Source organism: Malaclemys terrapin, chromosome 11 (assembly GCF_027887155.1).
Source record: "Malaclemys terrapin pileata isolate rMalTer1 chromosome 11, rMalTer1.hap1, whole genome shotgun sequence".
Lineage (NCBI taxonomy): Eukaryota > Metazoa > Chordata > Testudines > Emydidae > Malaclemys > Malaclemys terrapin.
In genome coordinates, this window is record NC_071515.1 from 4,531,590 (window position 1) to 4,550,998 (window position 19,409).

At 39.7% G+C, this 19,409-nt stretch overlaps 2 protein-coding genes across 30 annotated transcripts in view; one reads left to right on the forward strand and one right to left on the reverse strand.

The window, feature by feature from the left end:
* Positions 1-19,409, reverse strand: part of LRRFIP1 (LRR binding FLII interacting protein 1) — a 193,116-nt gene that overhangs the window by 168,259 nt on the left and 5,448 nt on the right. Inside the window, exon 1 of one of the 28 annotated variants that reach the window (XM_054043423.1) lies at positions 2,719-2,779. The exons of the other annotated variants lie outside the window; for them this stretch is intronic. The gene's annotated coding sequence lies outside the window, so the exon portion shown is untranslated. Of the gene's footprint in view, positions 1-2,718; positions 2,780-19,409 lie in introns of those variants that run through there. 28 annotated transcript variants of the gene reach the window in all.
* The window catches only part of RAB17 (RAB17, member RAS oncogene family), a 93,462-nt gene that overhangs the window by 8,080 nt on the left and 65,973 nt on the right, over positions 1-19,409 (forward strand). Inside the window, exon 1 of one of the 2 annotated variants that reach the window (XM_054043459.1) lies at positions 3,826-3,875. The exons of the other annotated variant lie outside the window; for it this stretch is intronic. Within the exon in view, the coding sequence (XP_053899434.1) occupies positions 3,841-3,875 (35 nt within the window). The 5' untranslated portion in view covers positions 3,826-3,840. Of the gene's footprint in view, positions 1-3,825; positions 3,876-19,409 lie in introns of those variants that run through there. 2 annotated transcript variants of the gene reach the window in all.

Consider the following 19,409-nt stretch of genomic DNA (forward strand, 5'->3'; position numbering starts at 1 on the left):
CATGGCAGCTCCCATGGGTTTATTGTCTTATCCTTCCTTTCAGCTTTAGAGTGAATTAGGAAAAGTTTAATCCACTTGCACTGTTTTATGTTTACATGTTTGATGACAAACAGCCTTATGTTTATAAGTGACAGTTTTCCTGCTAAGTACCTGCATGTCATAAGCATTTGAATTAAAATTACCATATTGAAATCAAATCTGATGTTTTTTTAATTTTTTTTGGTGTGCGTTGGAAGAGGGGTAGTCTTATACGGCGAGTATATCCCAAACTCTATATTTTAACTGGAAAAGTTGGGGGTCGTCTTATACGCCCAGTCGTCTTATACGCCGGAAAATACGGTACATTATTATGTAAATCCACTTTTTTATTTAAATTAAATGAAGGTATCTTTAAAAAAAATAAACCTATTTAAAATTAACTTATGTTAAGATCTAAACGTCTTAATCTATTAAAATAATTTTAATGAAAGATAAAAAATAATATTAAGCAGTATAAGTTTTCTGCCAAGTTTTAAAGAAAGTCAGACCACTGAATGATAGACGCCTGAAGTGCTAAACCAGCATTTGACAGCAGTCGCTTCTTCTGCAGGTGCAGAGAGAATATTTTCTTCATTTTCATTTATTTAACAAGGTCAGTTCAACGACCAGTTGATTCAAAGTTAAGAAACCAATAGGAGTTGGCAAAGCAGGAAAGTTTATTTTCCCTTTTTTCACCTATTAATAAAAACCAAGGTCTCAGAGGATGGGATCTATTTGTTCTAAAAACCTTGAAGGACCTGAAGCCCACAATCAGTTCTATCTGCTAACTAAAGAACATATCATACTTTCTTTGTTTAATAAATCAGTTTGAAATGCAAAAAACTTTTCAGCCATTTCCAGCACATTTAAGGTAGGTCTACTGAATAAAAAAATTAAAATACTCTTTTTGTGCTTTGGATGGAAATTAAAATTCAATTAATAGAGTAGAATACAAACATCATTCACCATATTCTAACATAATATAAAAATTAAACATTAAGAATATCAATAAATGTAAATTAAGCTATATAATTGCTTAAATAATCAAAATAAAATAAAAAATAAAGGAGATACATAGTGAAATCAAGGACTAGCAGAGATAGAAATCTTAATTCCGTAACACTGACATCTATTAAACTACACCGTGGACTTAAATGTGTATATGTTATCTATTGTAGCTTATGACCTATTGGTAATATTTCTGCTCTTAAGGATTTTTTTCCCTACTCTTCTATACAAGAGATTATAATTTTGTGTATTGTATATAACTTTGGGTTCCTTAATATTAAATGATAGGAAGTGGCAGTAAGCTCTTAGCACCACAAGAACACCCTCTATGCAGTTGTTAGGAGAATATAAAGCAAACACAAATGTTTACATATCACATTTGAGAGAACGTTTTGTCAAGACAACTTTAAATACTTGTTTACACTACACTTACAATTTATATGGATGGCTGAAAGCATTTTGTCATTTTACATCCAGAACAGTTTCATTCTTTGTAAGAAAAGTTCTACACCTTTCCAGCAACAAGACTTGGAAGACTAGATCTTTTCAGATAAAAAAAAAGCACAAAACTGAAAATAAATGCCTTCCTGACCTTAGCGCAAGTGTAAACAGAAACAATAGGTTTCCAAGTTTAACAATCCTGATGAGTCGATTTAGAGAGATGCTACATTAAATATCCTTCCACAAGTATGATGGGCACAGTATGTTTTTCTAAACATGCATCGTTGAGCAGAGTACCAGCTGGCTATTTTTCAGACTGAGGTATGATTTTTGAAAGCATTTGAGTACTGGACATTGACTTTGCTGAATATAAAACACATTAAGTTTCCTTCCAAAACACCAAATACAAAAAGCTGTAAACAGTGAAGTATTCAGGCACACTCATCGCACTTACATTGTGGAGTTCAGAGGTGCAGTACCTTAATTAAAGGGTATTTGGAACAAAAGTAGTCTGGAAAAAATCTTCTACAGCATACAGAAGGGAACTATCCCATATGTTGTCCTTTTCATCCCCTCCTCCTATTTTTATACTTCCAATGGGCAAGGATGCCATTGGGTGTAAATTAGCATATAAACACATTTTTAAAAGATCACTGTCCACTCTTTGCCCAGGCTTTGAAACTGTACAAGTCTCCTTGTGAATGGAAAGGGCTGCCCTTTTCATTCATCATGAAGATCTTCCATTATTCCCAATGGACTTGAGCCTGTTAAATAAAATCTAAAGTCTACTGGCAAAGGCCCAGGAATTTAGAAAACTCCCAAACATTTGAATTATATACTGAAATCTGTTCACTAAGTTATGATCTTTCCAAAAGGTTATTAAAAATCAGTAAAAACCCCACTGAGACTGCAAAGGTGTCAATATCCAGAGGCAAACTGGCAGTTTAAGCAAGTATTGGCTAAATTGAGCTCTGCTGTTACTATAACTATGACAAGTAATACATATAGCTCTACAACAAATACAGCATGTTGAACACCTAATATTTATAGACCTGCATTACACTGTATATTAAAACAAGTTCACTGGCATTTAGCACAAACTCAACTTAAATATTTATTTAGGAATCTTAATTTAAACAGTCACATATCAAAAATATTTATTTTGATTTAAAAAAAAGATAAGTTCCTTGGTATTTGTGTCACATTAAATCCATTGATTAACAACTTCTGACCTACAGGGTAGAAGCCTACCTGGTTAGTAGATGAGGACTACAATTGATGAGTACTGCTCCACAACCCATTCTCACTCTGGCATTTTTCTTATCGTAGAGGTTCTATTCATTACAAGACGAGACATTAGAAAGATAGATACCGTAATTAGCAGTCTATGTCAAGAGGTCATCTTGCAGTGACTCAAACAGCACCGAATAACCCAACAGCTCAGACCGTTAAGGCCAAAACCCAGAGTTGCTTAAGAAATGATTGGACAGCTTTTGTGTGGGGGTGGGATAGGATTACAGTATCCAAACTGGGACTGAGCTTCCATGGATTAACTGATCTATCTCCTTTCCAAAAGAGTTCTTTAGGTTTTAACCCTAGCTGAGAAATGAGCTCAGTTTAAAAAAAATCTGTTCTGTCTCAGATATACAAAAACTAGAACTATTTATTTTAGTTCTTCGGGAAAAGATGACAGTGTCCATTTACTGTAGATTGTAGTAGTGTCCCTTGGACCTTTGCCATATTCTTCCAATTTATAAAATTCATTACACTGCAAGCACATACAAAAGAGCCCTTTTCTAATTGGCCTCTTTGTCTTGCTCAGTTCATCAATTGATCCTACAGTCCAGGGTTTGTGACATATCAACTGTATCCACCCTAATTGATTGTGAGGTTGTTCACTCAGATTTGGCAACAGTGATTATTAATCTGATAGGAGGAGCAGGTCGTTTAGAACGAAGAGCTGATCCCTCATTTTGTTTATGGGCATTAGAAGATGATTGGGGTATACCTTGAGTACATTTCAGCCGCATGCCCTTGTCAAGCCTAAAAAAGGCAACCTGGGATTGATTTGGACTAGCAATCTAGAAATAAAAAGCACTACATATCCCAATAAGTGCACCGAATTAGAAAATCTTGACTGCTGCCATTGTTTTTTCATGTAGCGTAACAGCATTCCTAACGTAGCTCCCTCCCCCACACATCTTACAATGGTCCTTCTTAGTAGTAGTTTTTACCATTTGAAGAGGTATTTCTGTACACATGAATATATACAAATACAGGGATTATCATAAGTGCTTAGCAATGGCCTCTCTGTTCCCAGTGACATCAAATGGTAAGACTTCCGGAACAACTTTGAAAAAGTCTCATCATATAATGCTGAACTACCTCCAAAAATCAAATATTTTCAGGTTGGTTGCATTTTTTAAGTATGTCAACTCTATGTGAAAAGTGTTATAAAAGGTTCAGAAGTTTATAACTCCTGTAGACTTAAGGTACAAAGGGACTGATGCATGACCACTGTTTTTACATAAGGAAGTGTCGGGAGGGGGGAGGGGGGGAGCAAATCTTTAGGTACAATGGCCTTCTCAGGGTGGGACCTAGCGAGCAGGCCATACCTCTTGGGTTGCCCTGTGATGCCAGTCAGCCAATGAACCAGCTCTGTTATGAGGGGAGCTCTCACTGGGTTATCCAGGTGCCTGCAACAGGCTCCTGCATTAGCAGGCTGAGGCACAATGTACTTAATAAAATCACCAGGCAAGGCAGAAAAGGCCCTCTCTCTACTTCACCTTATACTACAAAATTCCACCCTCCCTCCGCGGTCTCTGTGGTTACTGGCATAGGGAAATAATTTGTGATTTGAAGGTTCTGTTTTGGGTTTCACAGAACACGAATGCAGGTAAGTTCCATGGTCTGCATCATGTGGACTAAAGCAATCGTGTGAGTTAGTGCAGTGCTGATACACGTGAACTTTGACTAGTGTGGACCTCGTCGGGGTCAAAGCAACTGCACAGGCTCTTATGGACTTTAAAGAATGGTGAAGTTAATTTGCCAAGACTCCTTGGGACTTTGCTTGTTTCAGCAGTTGGTTGGCATGGATACTGGAAAGATTTATGGGTCAGTAGGTACAAGGTACTCCGAGGACTCAGGCTGTCAGTTTGTGTGGTACTATTTGTTTGCTGAATTGGTACAGGTTTATATTTGTTTCACAGGATCATAACTCTGGACAGAAGGTCCTGTAAGCAGAGGTGTCAGGCCTGGGTTTTAAACAGCCAGTTTTGAGCCCTGGGAAAGTGTTGCTCCAGAATTGACCATTAAGAAGGGGAAGGAAGGAAGGTGAGGCTATTGCATTCCCACTTTTCCATTACTGCCACACGTTGTCTCGAAGACAGAATTAGTATTTGTGGCCACACTTTCAGGTGTGTGTGTCCATTCTCAGTAGCCCTTGCCATTTGCAAGGATCCCCTGAAGTACACGTGGGTAAGGTGACGGATGTCAGTTTAACAGCATTCAGCACCCCCTCGAACTACTTAAAGAGAAACTGTACTTCCAGTATTATCCCACTTGATCTTTTATATGCTAAGTTGGTAGACTGATTAGTCAATAAGAGGCTCTATGCAGCCAGCGATCCTCCCTCTGGACAATGAACACATTCTCAAACTTAAATTTACAACTGTAGTTCATTTGTTCTGAGAGCACCATATAGCCCCAACAAGCAAAGAACCATTTTCCCTTTGTCCTGACATACTGACTGGTACTTTTTAGCAGAATCATTACGTTTATGAATATGCCAAAACAAATATTGCTGCAAAAACCATGAGAACAGTTACAATACTGCCGTTTCCTACGGATACCAAGATTATTCATTAGCTTCCATACATTACCATGGTATTTCCTAGAGTCCCTAGGTTCCTTCACAGTTCACATAAAGGTTAGGTCACTTCATTGATTCAATGTATTCATTCTACTTCAGGATGGAATTAATTTCATATTTAATACACAATGGGCTAAATGTGACCTGTGGGCGTCACAAAAACGTCCCAAAAGCCCATTCCAATTTTCAACAGAAGTTGGTTCAGCACATTTAGCAGCATTTAACCTCTTCAGTGCTGATCAATGCACTCAACAAAGCAAAGAAATCCAGGCCTGGTCACATCCACAGGTTTCATAAACGATAACTGGTATTCTATTGAAAATAAAAAAGGAGACACAAAATAATACAGCGCAATAGATTTAAAGGGACCATTCAAATTTGGGCCAGAACTTACATTTTCTGAAACCTAAGACCAAAAGAAAGAATTCAGTTGCTCTTAACCAAAACAATTTGAATCAACTTTTCCCTGAAGCACGTGCAACCCAAACACTGAAGCGCTGAGACCTCGAAGTGATAGTGACTAAAGACAAATGTGCAAGTGACTTCATTATTCTCACTGTTCAAAGACATGCACCGTGACAAGTCAATTAGATTTCTGCTGAAGGCTCAAAGGTATTTGTAATGTACTTAAGGTATGTTTGTTTACAATGCATTATTTTAAAGGGGCAGCTAACATGAAGAAGTGCTTCATGACGGTGTAAATAGTTAAAAAGTTATGCTGAAGATTGACAAGAAAAAAGCTTTGGAATTCTGTTGTGTGAAACATAAGATTCTCTCTGCTCCCCTGCTGTCTTGGTACATAGCTGATAAATGTTCCATAATTAGAAGACTCAAGTGGGAATACCTGAAATCTATCTGACCTGAGTTCAAAAACTTCAGTCAACTTTTAGCCCACATAATATGCTAAGTATCAGAGGGGTGGCCATGTTAGTCTGGATCTGTAAAAAGCAACAAAGAGCCCTGTGGCACCTTATAGACTAACAGACGTATAAGTTTTCGTGGGTGAATACCCACTTCGTCAGATGCATAATACACTAGTACTTTGATACTGCCTAGTGGACAACACTGGCAAAGATGGATGGAAGAGAGAGACTCTCCTAGGTATAAATATACAAATTTAGGTAGGGATTGGGATCCTAAGAAAATTTTGGGTTGTAAAGAGGACAAAGTGGAAACAGAGGAGGAAAGCAAAAATCAAATACAAAATGCTTAATTGGAATCAAATATTGGAGATGGGAAAGGTCACTGAAAATTTAATAATGGCCAGAGTATTTGTGGGAGGAAAGGAATCATAGCCCTTAGAGTTCAGGGATTATATAGACAGCGTGTAACAGTTTAAGGCAGCCAAGTGACAGCAAGAATTCTCTGCAAAGCATCTGCAGAAAAACTTTCCACTTTAGAGATAATACCACCACATATTTTAATTTCAACAAGTACAAAAAACACAAGTTAGCTACAAAACTAACTAACCTAATAAAATACATTAACAAGAAGCCTTTACATAAAGCTCAATTTCAATAAAATAGTGACATGTACTTGCACTTCCTTACAGAATCTACATTTACCTAAAACATGTTTATATGCAAATACATTTCAGAGGGTAATCTTTGATTTAATGAGAACAGATTTTTGAGGAAACCAAAAGTAATTTGTGTTTATAGCCACTAGCTCATTCATTTGGCAATGAATTACATTTAGGCAAGGTAATTTACTCTAATTTACATGCAACGCAAACGTTATGACAGCACAAAAGAAACATAATTGGTGGCTCTAACATTTAACCACTGTTTTTGTATTCCCAATGACAATGAGCACTGCCCTATCTAATTGCTAAGTATCAAGGAACAGAAACACAAGTGGCAATGCACTTGGTAATTTTGGTTAAGCAAGAGGCTCTGATTTCTTGTGCAGAAACATACAATACAAAAATAAAATGCTAAATATTTACTCAGAGAAACTGCACAGCAGCCAGGAAAGCACCTTAGAACACTGGAAGTAGGTTAACATTCTACCGAAGGTATTGTTACAAGACAATAAAAACTGCAACACTGAAGAAAGTGTAGGTCTCAGTTCTAGACATACAGTGGTATTCACTGGAGGAACAAGGGATTAGCAGTGGGGGAAGGGAACAAGAAGTTAAAAGTGGTAGAAAATGAGTGGACAACATGGCACAGATTCTGGATGACAACCATTTATTTTATTGGATCTCACCACAGTATTTAATACCACAGAGCATGAAATGTTGACGACTCCCCTCAGATGCATAGCAGCAGTAAACAGAAGTGATTAAATAGGTCAATCCTCTCTTAAATTGCACCCAAAGAATCATAATGGTAGACTACACTTCAGCCTCAAGAGGTCAGACCAATGATCCATTTAGCCCAGTATCCTGATTTCTGACAGTGGCCAATGGCAGGCCCTTCAGAAGGAATGAAGAGAACAGGGCATCTATCCCCTCTCATCTAATCCCAGCTTCTGGAAATCAGAGCCAGAAACCCAGAGCATGGGCTGCGTCCTTGATCATACTGTTTACGAGACACGGATGGACCTATCCTCCATGGACTTACCCAACTTTTGAAGCCAGTTACACTTTTATCCTTCACAACATCCCATGGTATTAATATTTTATATTAATATTATATATTATATAAAATATTATATATTTTTTGCGAACAGGGGCTGCTAACAGGGAGTTTCGCAAGGGAGTTCTCCAGGTGAAGGAGGAGCAATACAGCACCCTTTTGGGGTAAGTGACTGTCTGTAGTGTGTGTTTGTTTGTGTTTGAGGGTTACTTGCTGTGAGCTGAGCTTGTGTTTGTCAGTCTGTTTGTTTGTTTTGGTTGTTTGAAGGACCGTGTGCTGTGGCTGGCAGTTGGAAGGTTTGAAAGCTAGAAGTCTCTGGTAAGTGGCTGAGCCTTTATCAGTGGGCGGGGCATTCATACAGGCCAGGGCTTTATAAAGCAGCGCACAAGCGACCAGGGGCTGCTAACAGGGAGTTTCGCAAGGGAGTTTGGAAGGGGAGCAGGAAGGGGGCGAGGGTCCCTTGCCGGTTCCATCTGTTTTCCCTTGATTCCCCTTAATACCTATAAAGCAACTACATTCATAACTTTTCGCTTAAACAACCCTTTCAGCTGACAGGGGGCTGCAGACGGGAGTTTGACAGAGGGAGCCTTACGATGGTTAGGAAGACCCGCAACACCTGTGCCAGCACTGCTACTGTCTCCTCCACCTGTGCCTGTAGCCAGACAGAGTGCCTAAGCATGGATGCCTCTACCCAGATCCTGGTGTGGTTTTGCAAAGACTGTAACTTGCAATTTCCACTTACTGATATCCAGGCTGAGGGGACCATCCAATGTGAGAGGTGCCTGCTGGTGGAATCTCTCAGGCAGCAGGTGGGAGAGCTACAGGAGGAGGTGGCTAGGTTGAGGAGCATCCGTATCCATGAGCAATTCCTCGACAGTGTCCATGTGGAGACAGCTGAGGTAGCTGTCCCAGTACGCAGGACTGCTGATACACCACTGGTGGAGGAGGAGATGGCTCAGGGTGGACACTGGCAGCTGGTTACTTCTGGCAGCAGGCAGTGCTCCACCCTTGCTCCGAACCCTCCTGCCGTGGTTATAGGTAACCGTTATGCTGTTCTTGACACAGGAAAGAAGGAATCACTCCCTACAGTAAAGGAGGAGAAGCCTCGTACCCCTAAGGCTGGAAAGTCTGCTGCCACCACTGCGAATAGGAAACGTAGGGTAGTGGTGGTCGGAGACTCTCTGCTGAGGGGGACGGAGGCGCCCATCTGTCGCCCTGACATCTCATCTCGGGAGGTATGCTGCCTGCCGGGGGCCCGTATCCGAGACGTTACGGAGGCATTGTCGAGGATTATCCAGCCCTCTGACTACTACCCCATGCTACTCATCCATGTGGGCACAAATGATACTGCGCGGTGTGACATTGAGCGGATCAAGAGTGACTACAGGGCTCTGGGAGTACGGGTGAAGGAGTTTGGAGCGCAGGTGGTATTCTCTTCAATTCTTCCTGTCAAAGGTAGGGGCCCAGGCAGAGACAGATGCATCATGGAGGTGAATGCCTGGCTGCGAAGATGGTGTCGCCAGGAGGGCTTTGGCTTCCTAGACCACGGGATGCTATTCGAGGAAGGACTGCTAGGCAGAGATGGCGTTCACCTTTCGAGGAGAGGAAAGACCCTATTCGGACACAGACTGGCTAACCTAGTGAGGTGGGCTTTAAACTAGGTTCGACGGGGACAGGTGAGCAAAGCCCACAGGTAAGTGGGGAACATGGAGACCGGGGAGATGGGTCGGAAACGAGAGGGAGTGTGGGCTATATTGGCAGAGAGAAAGGAGAGTCAGGACAAAACTGGGAGGAAAGATCAAACCAGTATCTTAGATGCCTATATACAAATGCGAGAAGTATGGGGAATAAGCAGGAAGAACTGGAAGTGCTAATAAATAAATACAACTATGACATTGTTGGCATCACTGAAACTTGGTGGGATAATACACATGATTGGAATGTTGGTGTGGATGGGTACAGCTTGCTCAGGAAGGATAGACAGGGGAAAAAGGGAGGAGGTGTTGCCTTATATATTAAAAATGTACACACTTGGACTCAGGTAGAGATGGACATAGGAGACGGAAGTGTTGAGAGTCTCTGGGTTAGGCTTAAAGGGGCAAAAAACAAGGGAGATGTCATGCTAGGAGTCTACTACAGGCCACCTAACCAGGTGGAAGAGGTGGATGAGGCTTTTTTCAAGCAACTAACAAAATCATCCAAAGCCCAAGATTTGGTGGTGATGGGGGACTTCAACTATCCGGATATATGTTGGGAAAAATAACACAACCGGGCACAGACTATCCAACAAATTCTTGGACTGCATTGGAGACAACTTTTTATTTCAGAAGGTTGAAAAAGCTACTAGGGGGGAAGCTGTTCTAGACTTGATTTTAACAAATAGGGAGGAACTCGTTGAGAATGTGAAAGTAGAAGGCAGCCTGGGTGAAAGTGATCATGAAATCATAGAGTTTGCAATTCTAAGGAAGGGTAGAAGGGAGAACAGCAAAATAGAGACAATGGATTTCAGGAAGGCAGATTTTGGGAAGCTCAGAGAGCTGATGGGTAAGGTCCCATGGGAATCAAGACTGAGGGGAAAAACAACTGAGGAGAGTTGGCAGTTTTTCAAAGGGACGCTATTAAGGGCCCAAAAGCAAGCTATTCCGCTGGTTAGGAAAGATAGAAAATGTGGCAAAAGACCACCTTGGCTTAACCACGAGATCTTGCACGATCTAAAAAATAAAAAGGAGTCATATAAAAAATGGAAACTAGGACAGATTACAAAGGATGAATATAGGCAAACAACACAGGAATGCAGGGGCAAGATTAGAAAGGCAAAGGCACAAAATGAGCTCAAACTAGCTACGGGAATAAAAGGAAACAAGAAGACTTTTTATCAATACATTAGAAGCAAGAGGAAGACCAAAGACAGGGTAGGCCCACTGCTTAGTGAAGAGGGAGAAACAGTAACAGGAAACTTGGAAATGGCAGAGATGCTTAATGACTTCTTTGTTTCGGTCTTCACCGAGAAGTCTGAAGGAATGCCTAACATAGTGAATGCTAATGGGAAGGGGGTAGGTTTAGCGGATAAAATAAAAAAAGAACAAGTTAAAAATCACTTAGAAAAGTTAGATGCCTGCAAGTCACCCGGGCCTGATGAAATGCATCCTAGAATACTCAAGGAGCTAATAGAGGAGGTATCTGAGCCTCTAGCTATTATCTTTGGAAAGTCATGGGAGACAGGAGAGATTCCAGAAGACTGGAAAAGGGCAAATATAGTGCCCATCTATAAAAAGGGAAATAAAAACAACCCAGGTAACTACAGACCAGTTAGTTTAACTTCTGTGCCAGGGAAGATAATGGAGCAAGTAATTAAGGAAATCATCTGCAAACACTTGGAAGGTGGTAAGGTGATAGGGAACAGCCAGCATGGATTTGTGAAGAACAAATCATGTCAAACCAATCTGATAGCTTTCTTTGATAGGATAACGAGCCTTGTGGATAAGGGTGAAGCGGTGGATGTGGTATACCTAGACTTTAGTAAGGCATTTGATACGGTCTCGCATGATATTCTTATCGATAAACTAGGCAAATACAAATTAGATGGGGCTACTATAAGGTGGGTGCATAACTGGCTGGATAACCGTACTCAGAGAGTTGTTATTAATGGTTCCCAATCCTGCTGGAAAGGCGTAACGAGTGGGGTTCCGCAGGGGTCTGTTTTGGGACCGGCTCTGTTCAATATCTTCATCAACGACTTAGATATTGGCATAGAAAGTACGCTTATTAAGTTTGCGGATGATACCAAACTGGGAGGGATTGCAACTACTTTGGAGGACAGGGTCATAATTCAAAATGATCTGGACAAATTGGAGAAATGGGCTGAGGTAAACAGGATGAAGTTTAACAAAGACAAATGCAAAGTGCTCCACTTAGGAAGGAAAAATCAATTTCACACATACAGAATGGGAAAAGACTGTCTAGGAAGGAGTACGGCAGAAAGGGATCTAGGGGTTATAGTGGACCACAAGCTAAATATGAGTCAACAGTGTGATGCTGTTGCAAAAAAGCAAACATGATTCTGGGATGCATTAACAGGTGTGTTGTGAGCAAGACACGAGAAGTCCTTCTTCCGCTCTACTCTGCTCTGGTTAGGCCTCAGCTGGAGTATTGTGTCCAGTTCTGGGCGCCGCATTTTAAAAAAGATGTGGAGAAATTGGAAAGGGTCCAAAGAAGAGCAACAAGAATGATTAAAGGTCTTGAGAACATGACCTATGACGGAAGGCTGAAAGAACTGGGTTTGTTTAGTTTGGAAAAGAGAAGACAGAGGGGACATGATAGCAGTTTTCAGGTATCTAATAGGGTGTCATAAGGAGGAGGGAGAGAACTTGTTCACCTTAGCCTCTAAGGATAGAACCAGAAACAATGGGTTTAAACTGCAGCAAGGGAGGTCTAGGTTGGACATTAGGAAAAAGTTCCTAACTGTCAGGGTGGTTAAACACTGGAACAAATTGCCTAGGGAGGTTGTGGAATCTCCGTCTCTGGAGATATTTAAGAGTAGGTTAGATAAATGTCTATCAGGGATGGTCTAGACAGTATTTGGTCCTGCCATGCGGGCAGGGGACTGGACTCGATGACCTCTCGAGGTCCCTTCCAGTCCTATAATCTATGAATCTATGAATCTATGGCAAAGAGTTCCACAGGCTGACTCTGCATTGTGTGAAGAAACACCTGGAAGTTCTACTGCAATAACTTTTTATGCAGCAATTAGCTAAGATAGTAAATAGTATTGTTAACTCCCCAAATTAGCACAAGTTACTACCACCTATACTAATAGCTGAATTTTAGAGGTGACTTTTGGTAACAAAAAGTCAGACTAACTATTCTAAATATTTCAGACCATAAAGTTCAGCCATTTGAGTTGTAAGCAAACGGTCTTTAAAACAAAATAGTTTTTCATCTTTCCATAACTCAGAATCAAAACTTCCAATTTTGCTCAAGTTTTCCATGATAATTACTTCTGGTTTAAGAAAAAGATTAAATTTTCCAAAAGTTATGAGAATCTGAAAACAGAAATACAAGTTCCAACATAACCCTGACTTGCACCTTCTGATATAGAATGTCCACTATAAAACAGTACAGCTGCGTTGTGCACATGACAATTTTGGGTTGAAAGCAATGTTACAAAGGAGAGTGACAGTCCAAATGCTTACTGTTGATCAAATGTGTTTGTGGCTCGACATGTATCTGAGAACACCATTTAAGCCAACAAGAGATAAACACTGACAACTAGCAAGAAAGTATTGGTTGTTGAGGGGCCATCACTTTCCAGGACAATTAAGTCCTGGTATTCCCAGCAATTTTAGTAACTATCATTCTAGCTCTTCCTTTCCTCTATAGTAGTTAGTTATCCTCCTGCTGCATGTAACAGAAGGAAAACACCAACTAACCCTTGAGGTCACATTTTTGTTGCACCAACTCCTACTCACCATGTGTCCCATCAAGCCAAGTAGTAGTACTCTCCAAGTTGTGCTTAATTTCCGGTCACATGTGTGTCAATCATTTGCATTTCCAACACACTGCTAGCCTAAGTGTGTTTATTTAATAACTTTTCGAAGACAATGATTTTAAAATGCATCCAATCACATTTGTGAAATGGCTTTGGAACTGAATTCTGGAAACTGAGTTCTCTGACTGGCTGACAATGATGTCAGACAATCTCAGTGGTTAGGTCATCTAGTCCATTCTCCTGCCAATGCAGGATTGTTTCCTATACTATGTACTTCTGCTTTTTGACCAGTCTGTCTAGTTTTGACTAACAGAGCTTTCACAACATGTTTGGAAAACAGTCCGACAAATGTTTTTTGCTGACATCTCATGCTTTCCCCTGCATAATTTCATCCACTTGCTTCTAACACTGTCTTGGCCACTAATTCATCTTCTCCTAGAAATTTACATCTTTCAAATGCCCATAGTTAATTTCATTTTGCCATACAAAACATGTTAAGTTTTCTTAACGTCATCCCACCATTTAGTGTTTCTTTCTTTGAATTCCTTGCAATACTATCAATATTGGCCGTTATATTAACACTGATGTTCCCTATTCCCACATTTCAATAAATCGGGATTATAATAATGCACTGAAGTAGCCGCCGATATTGCTCAGGCTTCAGTCTTGCAATTCAACTGTGACAATTATTTTCAAGTGTTCCATTTGTCCTGATTTAGTACTTACATTCTAGAATACGTACGCATTATTTTTAGTCAGAAGAATCCTGCATCTCCTTTGTCCTACACTTTTTAAGGCAAGAGCAAAAGCAAACCAACCTCCTGAGAGGAAAAACTTGTGAATTACTTTTATAAAGCACCCTCCCCTTATCACTATGACAACGTGACCAACATCCAACTTTAAACATGATTCTTTTGTATCTGTCAAGACTAAAATGAGCCATTCATGCCTATGGACTTGAGTCAGATATTTAAATGCATCAGATGAAGTCAGAAATATGTAGAGCTTCCAAGCTGGAATGCCAGTACAACTATCCCATTCTTTCACCTCCTAAGCTAGATTTGTAAATGCAAGTGCTGACAGCATTAAAGTTATCTCATGACTGTTGAGGGTAATATTTTCCTCTTTTATCATAGGTGAGGAGTAAGGTTCATCTTCCCCTCAAAGGTGGTTTAAGTGCAGAAGTGAGGGAACAGCTGGCATTTCAGAGCAGCTATTTTAAGCTTTGGTTACTGAGTCCATCTAGATTGACGTATTGTGCGCCTGGCAGCCTGCTGCTGTGGGCATGGTGACCTGACTGTACCCCAGTAAGGACAAATGTTTCTTTTCTTGTTGCAGGCCTGCTGTGAAAGGCATTTGATCTTTGTTCTGGTGGTTAGGTCATCTAACGACCACTTTGAAAGCACTCCTCTGACTCCCAATTTTATCAAACAACCAATTCAGAACATTGCTTCTCTAAGGTAGGATAGACAGAAGTTTAAGAATAAACATGGAGTCCTGCAGATAAACACCACCTGGGATCAGACATGGATTTCTATGTACTTTCAATTCTTACACAAGTCTCTTGCTTGACTGCAGTAGGATCCAGGATTTCAAAACAGCTGTTTCCTCAGCCAGTCATGGAACAGCTGAGCAGGATTCAGGCCAGAAGTATACCCAAAACAGATAACCAATTATTTGAAGAAGCAATATGCATGTTGTTAGGTGGATTATGGTTTAGAAGACCATCCATTTCATTCTGATTATACGGATTTCAGGGTTTTGTCTTGATTCCAAAACTACCCAATGCTTTGCCTGACCATTTCCTCTGAAAGAGGATGGGAAGTAGGGTGACCAGGTGTCCCGATTTTAAAGGGCCAGTCCCGATTTTTGGGTCTTTCTTATACAGGATCCTATTACCCCCTACCCCCGCCCCGATTTTTCACACTTGCTGTCTGGTCACCCTAATGGGAAGTGACCTCTAAAATCAATGCTGCTCATTGGCTATATAAGTACAATACCTTAGAAGAGATGGGAAGATCATAAAAGAATTAGAGCAACTTTCCTCCATGAACTACTAACCTTTTAGTAATTGGAACACTTCTCACTATCCTACTGGCAACTACAGCTTCCTCTTTATGGGCCTAATCTTTGCATCGAAGTCGCTGATGACTGGGTTGAATGGGTTCAGGATCAGGCCTACATGGGCTCTAGTAGCTTCCATAATGTTCTGCTTTACTCTAGCAAGCCAGATCTGCTTTCTCTCTGATAAATGTTGTGCTATGATGCCCAAAATGCACTCTAGGCATAGGTTATGCTAAAACTGCCAGAAAGTTAGTGGGCAATGTGATAAAGAGTCAAAATTACACTAAGTTGTAAATCTATAAATAGTTTTGTTAGGTATAGTATAAACTGCTCACAAATACTAATGAAATACTAACCAACAACTGGTTCTATAATGGCTGTAGCTGGCAGACAGAGTGGATAAAATATTTATATAGCACTCTATAGAATGTCAGGTTTCCAGAAGCCTGATGCACCTCTTACTGCCAAATATTAACCAAAACGACTTCCTGGCCATCTAACAAGACACACAACTACTACTTTGGAGTCAGTGTCATTATAGAGAACTGTCTGATTTGCCCTATTTCTCTCTCTTAAATTATTTATCCTTCTGTATGTATGAATAAAGAGTTTCTTTCCTCCAAACTCACTGAATGTTCTGAATTATATATTATGGACAACAGTTCACACCTAAAACAAGTTGTCGGGATACTGAGAGCTCAAAGCACTTTACACACACTAATGAAGCCTCAACAACCTTGCAAGAAGTATTACAGTACCCATTTTGCAACTGGGTCAGTGTCACAGAGAGGTTAAGTGACTTGCCCAAGAATACAACCCTTGAATCTAGGCTCCCAGTTCAGCCATGAAACCAACTGTCATTAAAAAGGCTGGGTTTTGAAAAAGGAAACTGACTAATCAGAATCTTGCAATGAAGATATGAAGTACACTGTAGGCAGGTATGAATTTTGATTTATTGGAACTGATTTACTGAAATTGGATTTAACCATGCTGGTTTACAAAGCATTGATAGGATGCGCTCAGTCTTGAGAATAAACACTGGGTGCTGATGCCCACCTTCCATTGGCAGATCACCCAATTTTCTGTATAATAATTTTACAGGAAATCATTTATCATCTGCCCCCTGATCAGACATAACGCATGAGAAATAAGCAAGCAGAGGACACATTAGAAAAAACAATGAAATTTCGAACTGGAACAAATGGAACTTCAAATGTTTGGATCTTCAGAGTTCTTGAAAGGAATCTATCAGATTAAAATAAATATATTTGCTTAGTTAAGAAGTTGACTTCACTTGGAGTGGTGCTCCATGATTTCCAATATCAGGACCTAAGTGGGTAACATCAACATGCGATCAAAACAGTAACAAACAAAATAAAATGTAACAAAACCCCCTGCTGGTTAATCCCCTCAGTCCTCCCCAATGTCTTACTAAAGATCATTCAAAACCCAAGTCATATTTAAAAAAAAAGTCTCCATCTACATACATATACCACAACTTATCATAAAGAGAAGTTACATCTTTTCGCGATTTAGGATTATTTTAATATTTTGTATGTACCTCACTCAGTTTGAACAATGAAGACTGTCTAGTCAGTTTCACTTTAATTTGTAGTTATTTCTAGTGAGCCACACATTGTGCTTCCCATGCACTAGCACAGTACCACAATTTTTGGACTGCAAATGATGCAAAGGAACGTTTAAACCCAAACTCACTGAAATTAAAATTGATTTCATTTCACCAAAATTGATAATTTTTTCCTTTTTAAAGCCACATGCAAAAACAAGTTGACGGTGTCCTTGACAATTAGTCAACTAAATATAATAAATACTGTAAATTTGAGATTTGAAAAGATTCTCATAACATTGTACCAACTTCAACAGAAAGAAAGTGACTTAAAAAGTTTTCCCGGACCTAATTACTACCCTCTTCAATTTTATAGACAAAGGGTTCTTTTTAATGGTCACTTGGGGAAAAAAAACAGAAATGAGGACAAGTTTTCCAGCACATAGATAATGAAACCCAGTATTGATTTTTAGGAGTATCAAAGTTTGCATACAAAATGCCAGCATTGTGATGTATAACTGACTTTTCTAGATCTAATAAAAATAGCAATTTATGGTCTTGTGCACCTAACTTAAGCAAATAAACAATATTAATATAGATATATGCCTGTAGCAGAACTACTTCATTTATGCAGCTGACATGAATTTCCTTGCTACATTTACTGGACTCCGCTATCTCAATTAAACATTATTAACAGCTAATAAAAACAGCACAGATGGGAAGTCAGCAAGAGAAAAGTATACCTGAAGAAAGAGTGCTGCCTGTGGTTCACCAAATTGTCAGTCCCATCCGCACTGTACAGGGAAACCACAACCAGGCCCCACAAAAATGTAGATACCACGTCATAATGTAGGGTATGCCTTGACAAGCGACTGTCTTAGTGTTAAAGCTCTGACACAGGATTCCATTGTGCATGCATTAGTACTTCTGCCCAGATTGGCACAGTACTCATGGATTACTGAATTGACAGATTTTACTAACACTGCTGGCACGTATTCCTGGAAGGGAATAATACAGTCTAACAGTCTTCATTGACCTAAACACAGAATAATCTGCTAGCATCATCACAGAATTTGAAAGCATCTGCTAGCATCATCACAGAATTTGAAAGAGAAGCCTGTCATTGATCCCCTTTCCTCTCACCCTTAAGCACTGTCACAATCAAAGAGAAACAGTTTTGGTGACGGAAAGGTAAGTATATACACAATAAAATCCTCAGTGGAAGACATCTTTCTGTGTATTAGAAATTCAGAGTAGCATATAATTTTTTAACCTTGGGAGTTCATTTGTAAATATATTTACAAGTCTGCCATTCATTTAATTCCCAAATTAATTAGTAGCAAAAAAGTTACATCTGATTAATGTTATCAGTTTAGCCAGAGCTACAGTGCAGAAGAAAGAGTGAGAGGGAAAATGCAAAATATCATTAAACTATTCTCACACTGTTGGAAATGTTACTGTAGACAGTCTGCAAACATTCTTACCACCATAAACAACCTGGTGGTAAAAATGTCTGCAGTGTGTCTATGCTAGTGCTTCCATCAGAGCTAAATCAATGGTGAGAAAACAGCTAAAAAGTCCCAGCGCAGAGACCACTCCAGAGAACGAAGTGTCAATACTGAGTACATAAAAAGCGGTCATTACAATTTGCTTCAATTATACAATTTCCTTTCATTGGTTCATAGTTGCTTCCTCCTAAAACTGCTCTCTCATATCCTGTAGAGGTGAGAAACACCATGCTTCAACTACCCTCGTTCACAGACTGCTTCTTTCAGTTTTCACCTGCATTTTAGATAAGTTTATACTAGGAAAAGGAGTTAGTGTCTTCAAATTTACCAAAAACAGTACAACATTTCCCATTTTGGAGGTTTACACTGCCTGACACTTGAAATGCATCTAACTCTGCACAAAGTCAGATTCCTTCTGCAAAAGCAACTAATATGGGGAGAAGAACTGTTGATTTTTGAAGTGTTACAGCTGTAATCTTGAGACAGTACCTGAGAAGATTCAAAGTAGATAGAACTCTATATTGGAAAGAAAGAAAGAATTCAAAGAACAAAGTGCATAAATTCTGAGTTTGACTCACAGGGCCTCAGGATCACAAGAATGATATCTACATGACCAAGGACTGATATGGCCACTAGTCTACCTATACACAATTTGAACATGACAAAATAACTTACTAGAATCTACTGTATAATTTACAAGCTTCCATGGCAAGGGATGATGGTTGAAGGAAATAGAAAAACGTGTGGACTTGAAACACAGACTGAAAAAAAAAGAGAAAACCCACACCAGAAACCATAAATGTCTCAGAACTCTGCCAAAATATCAAGGAGTGACTGAAGAGAGGTTGGAACAACTGGCATG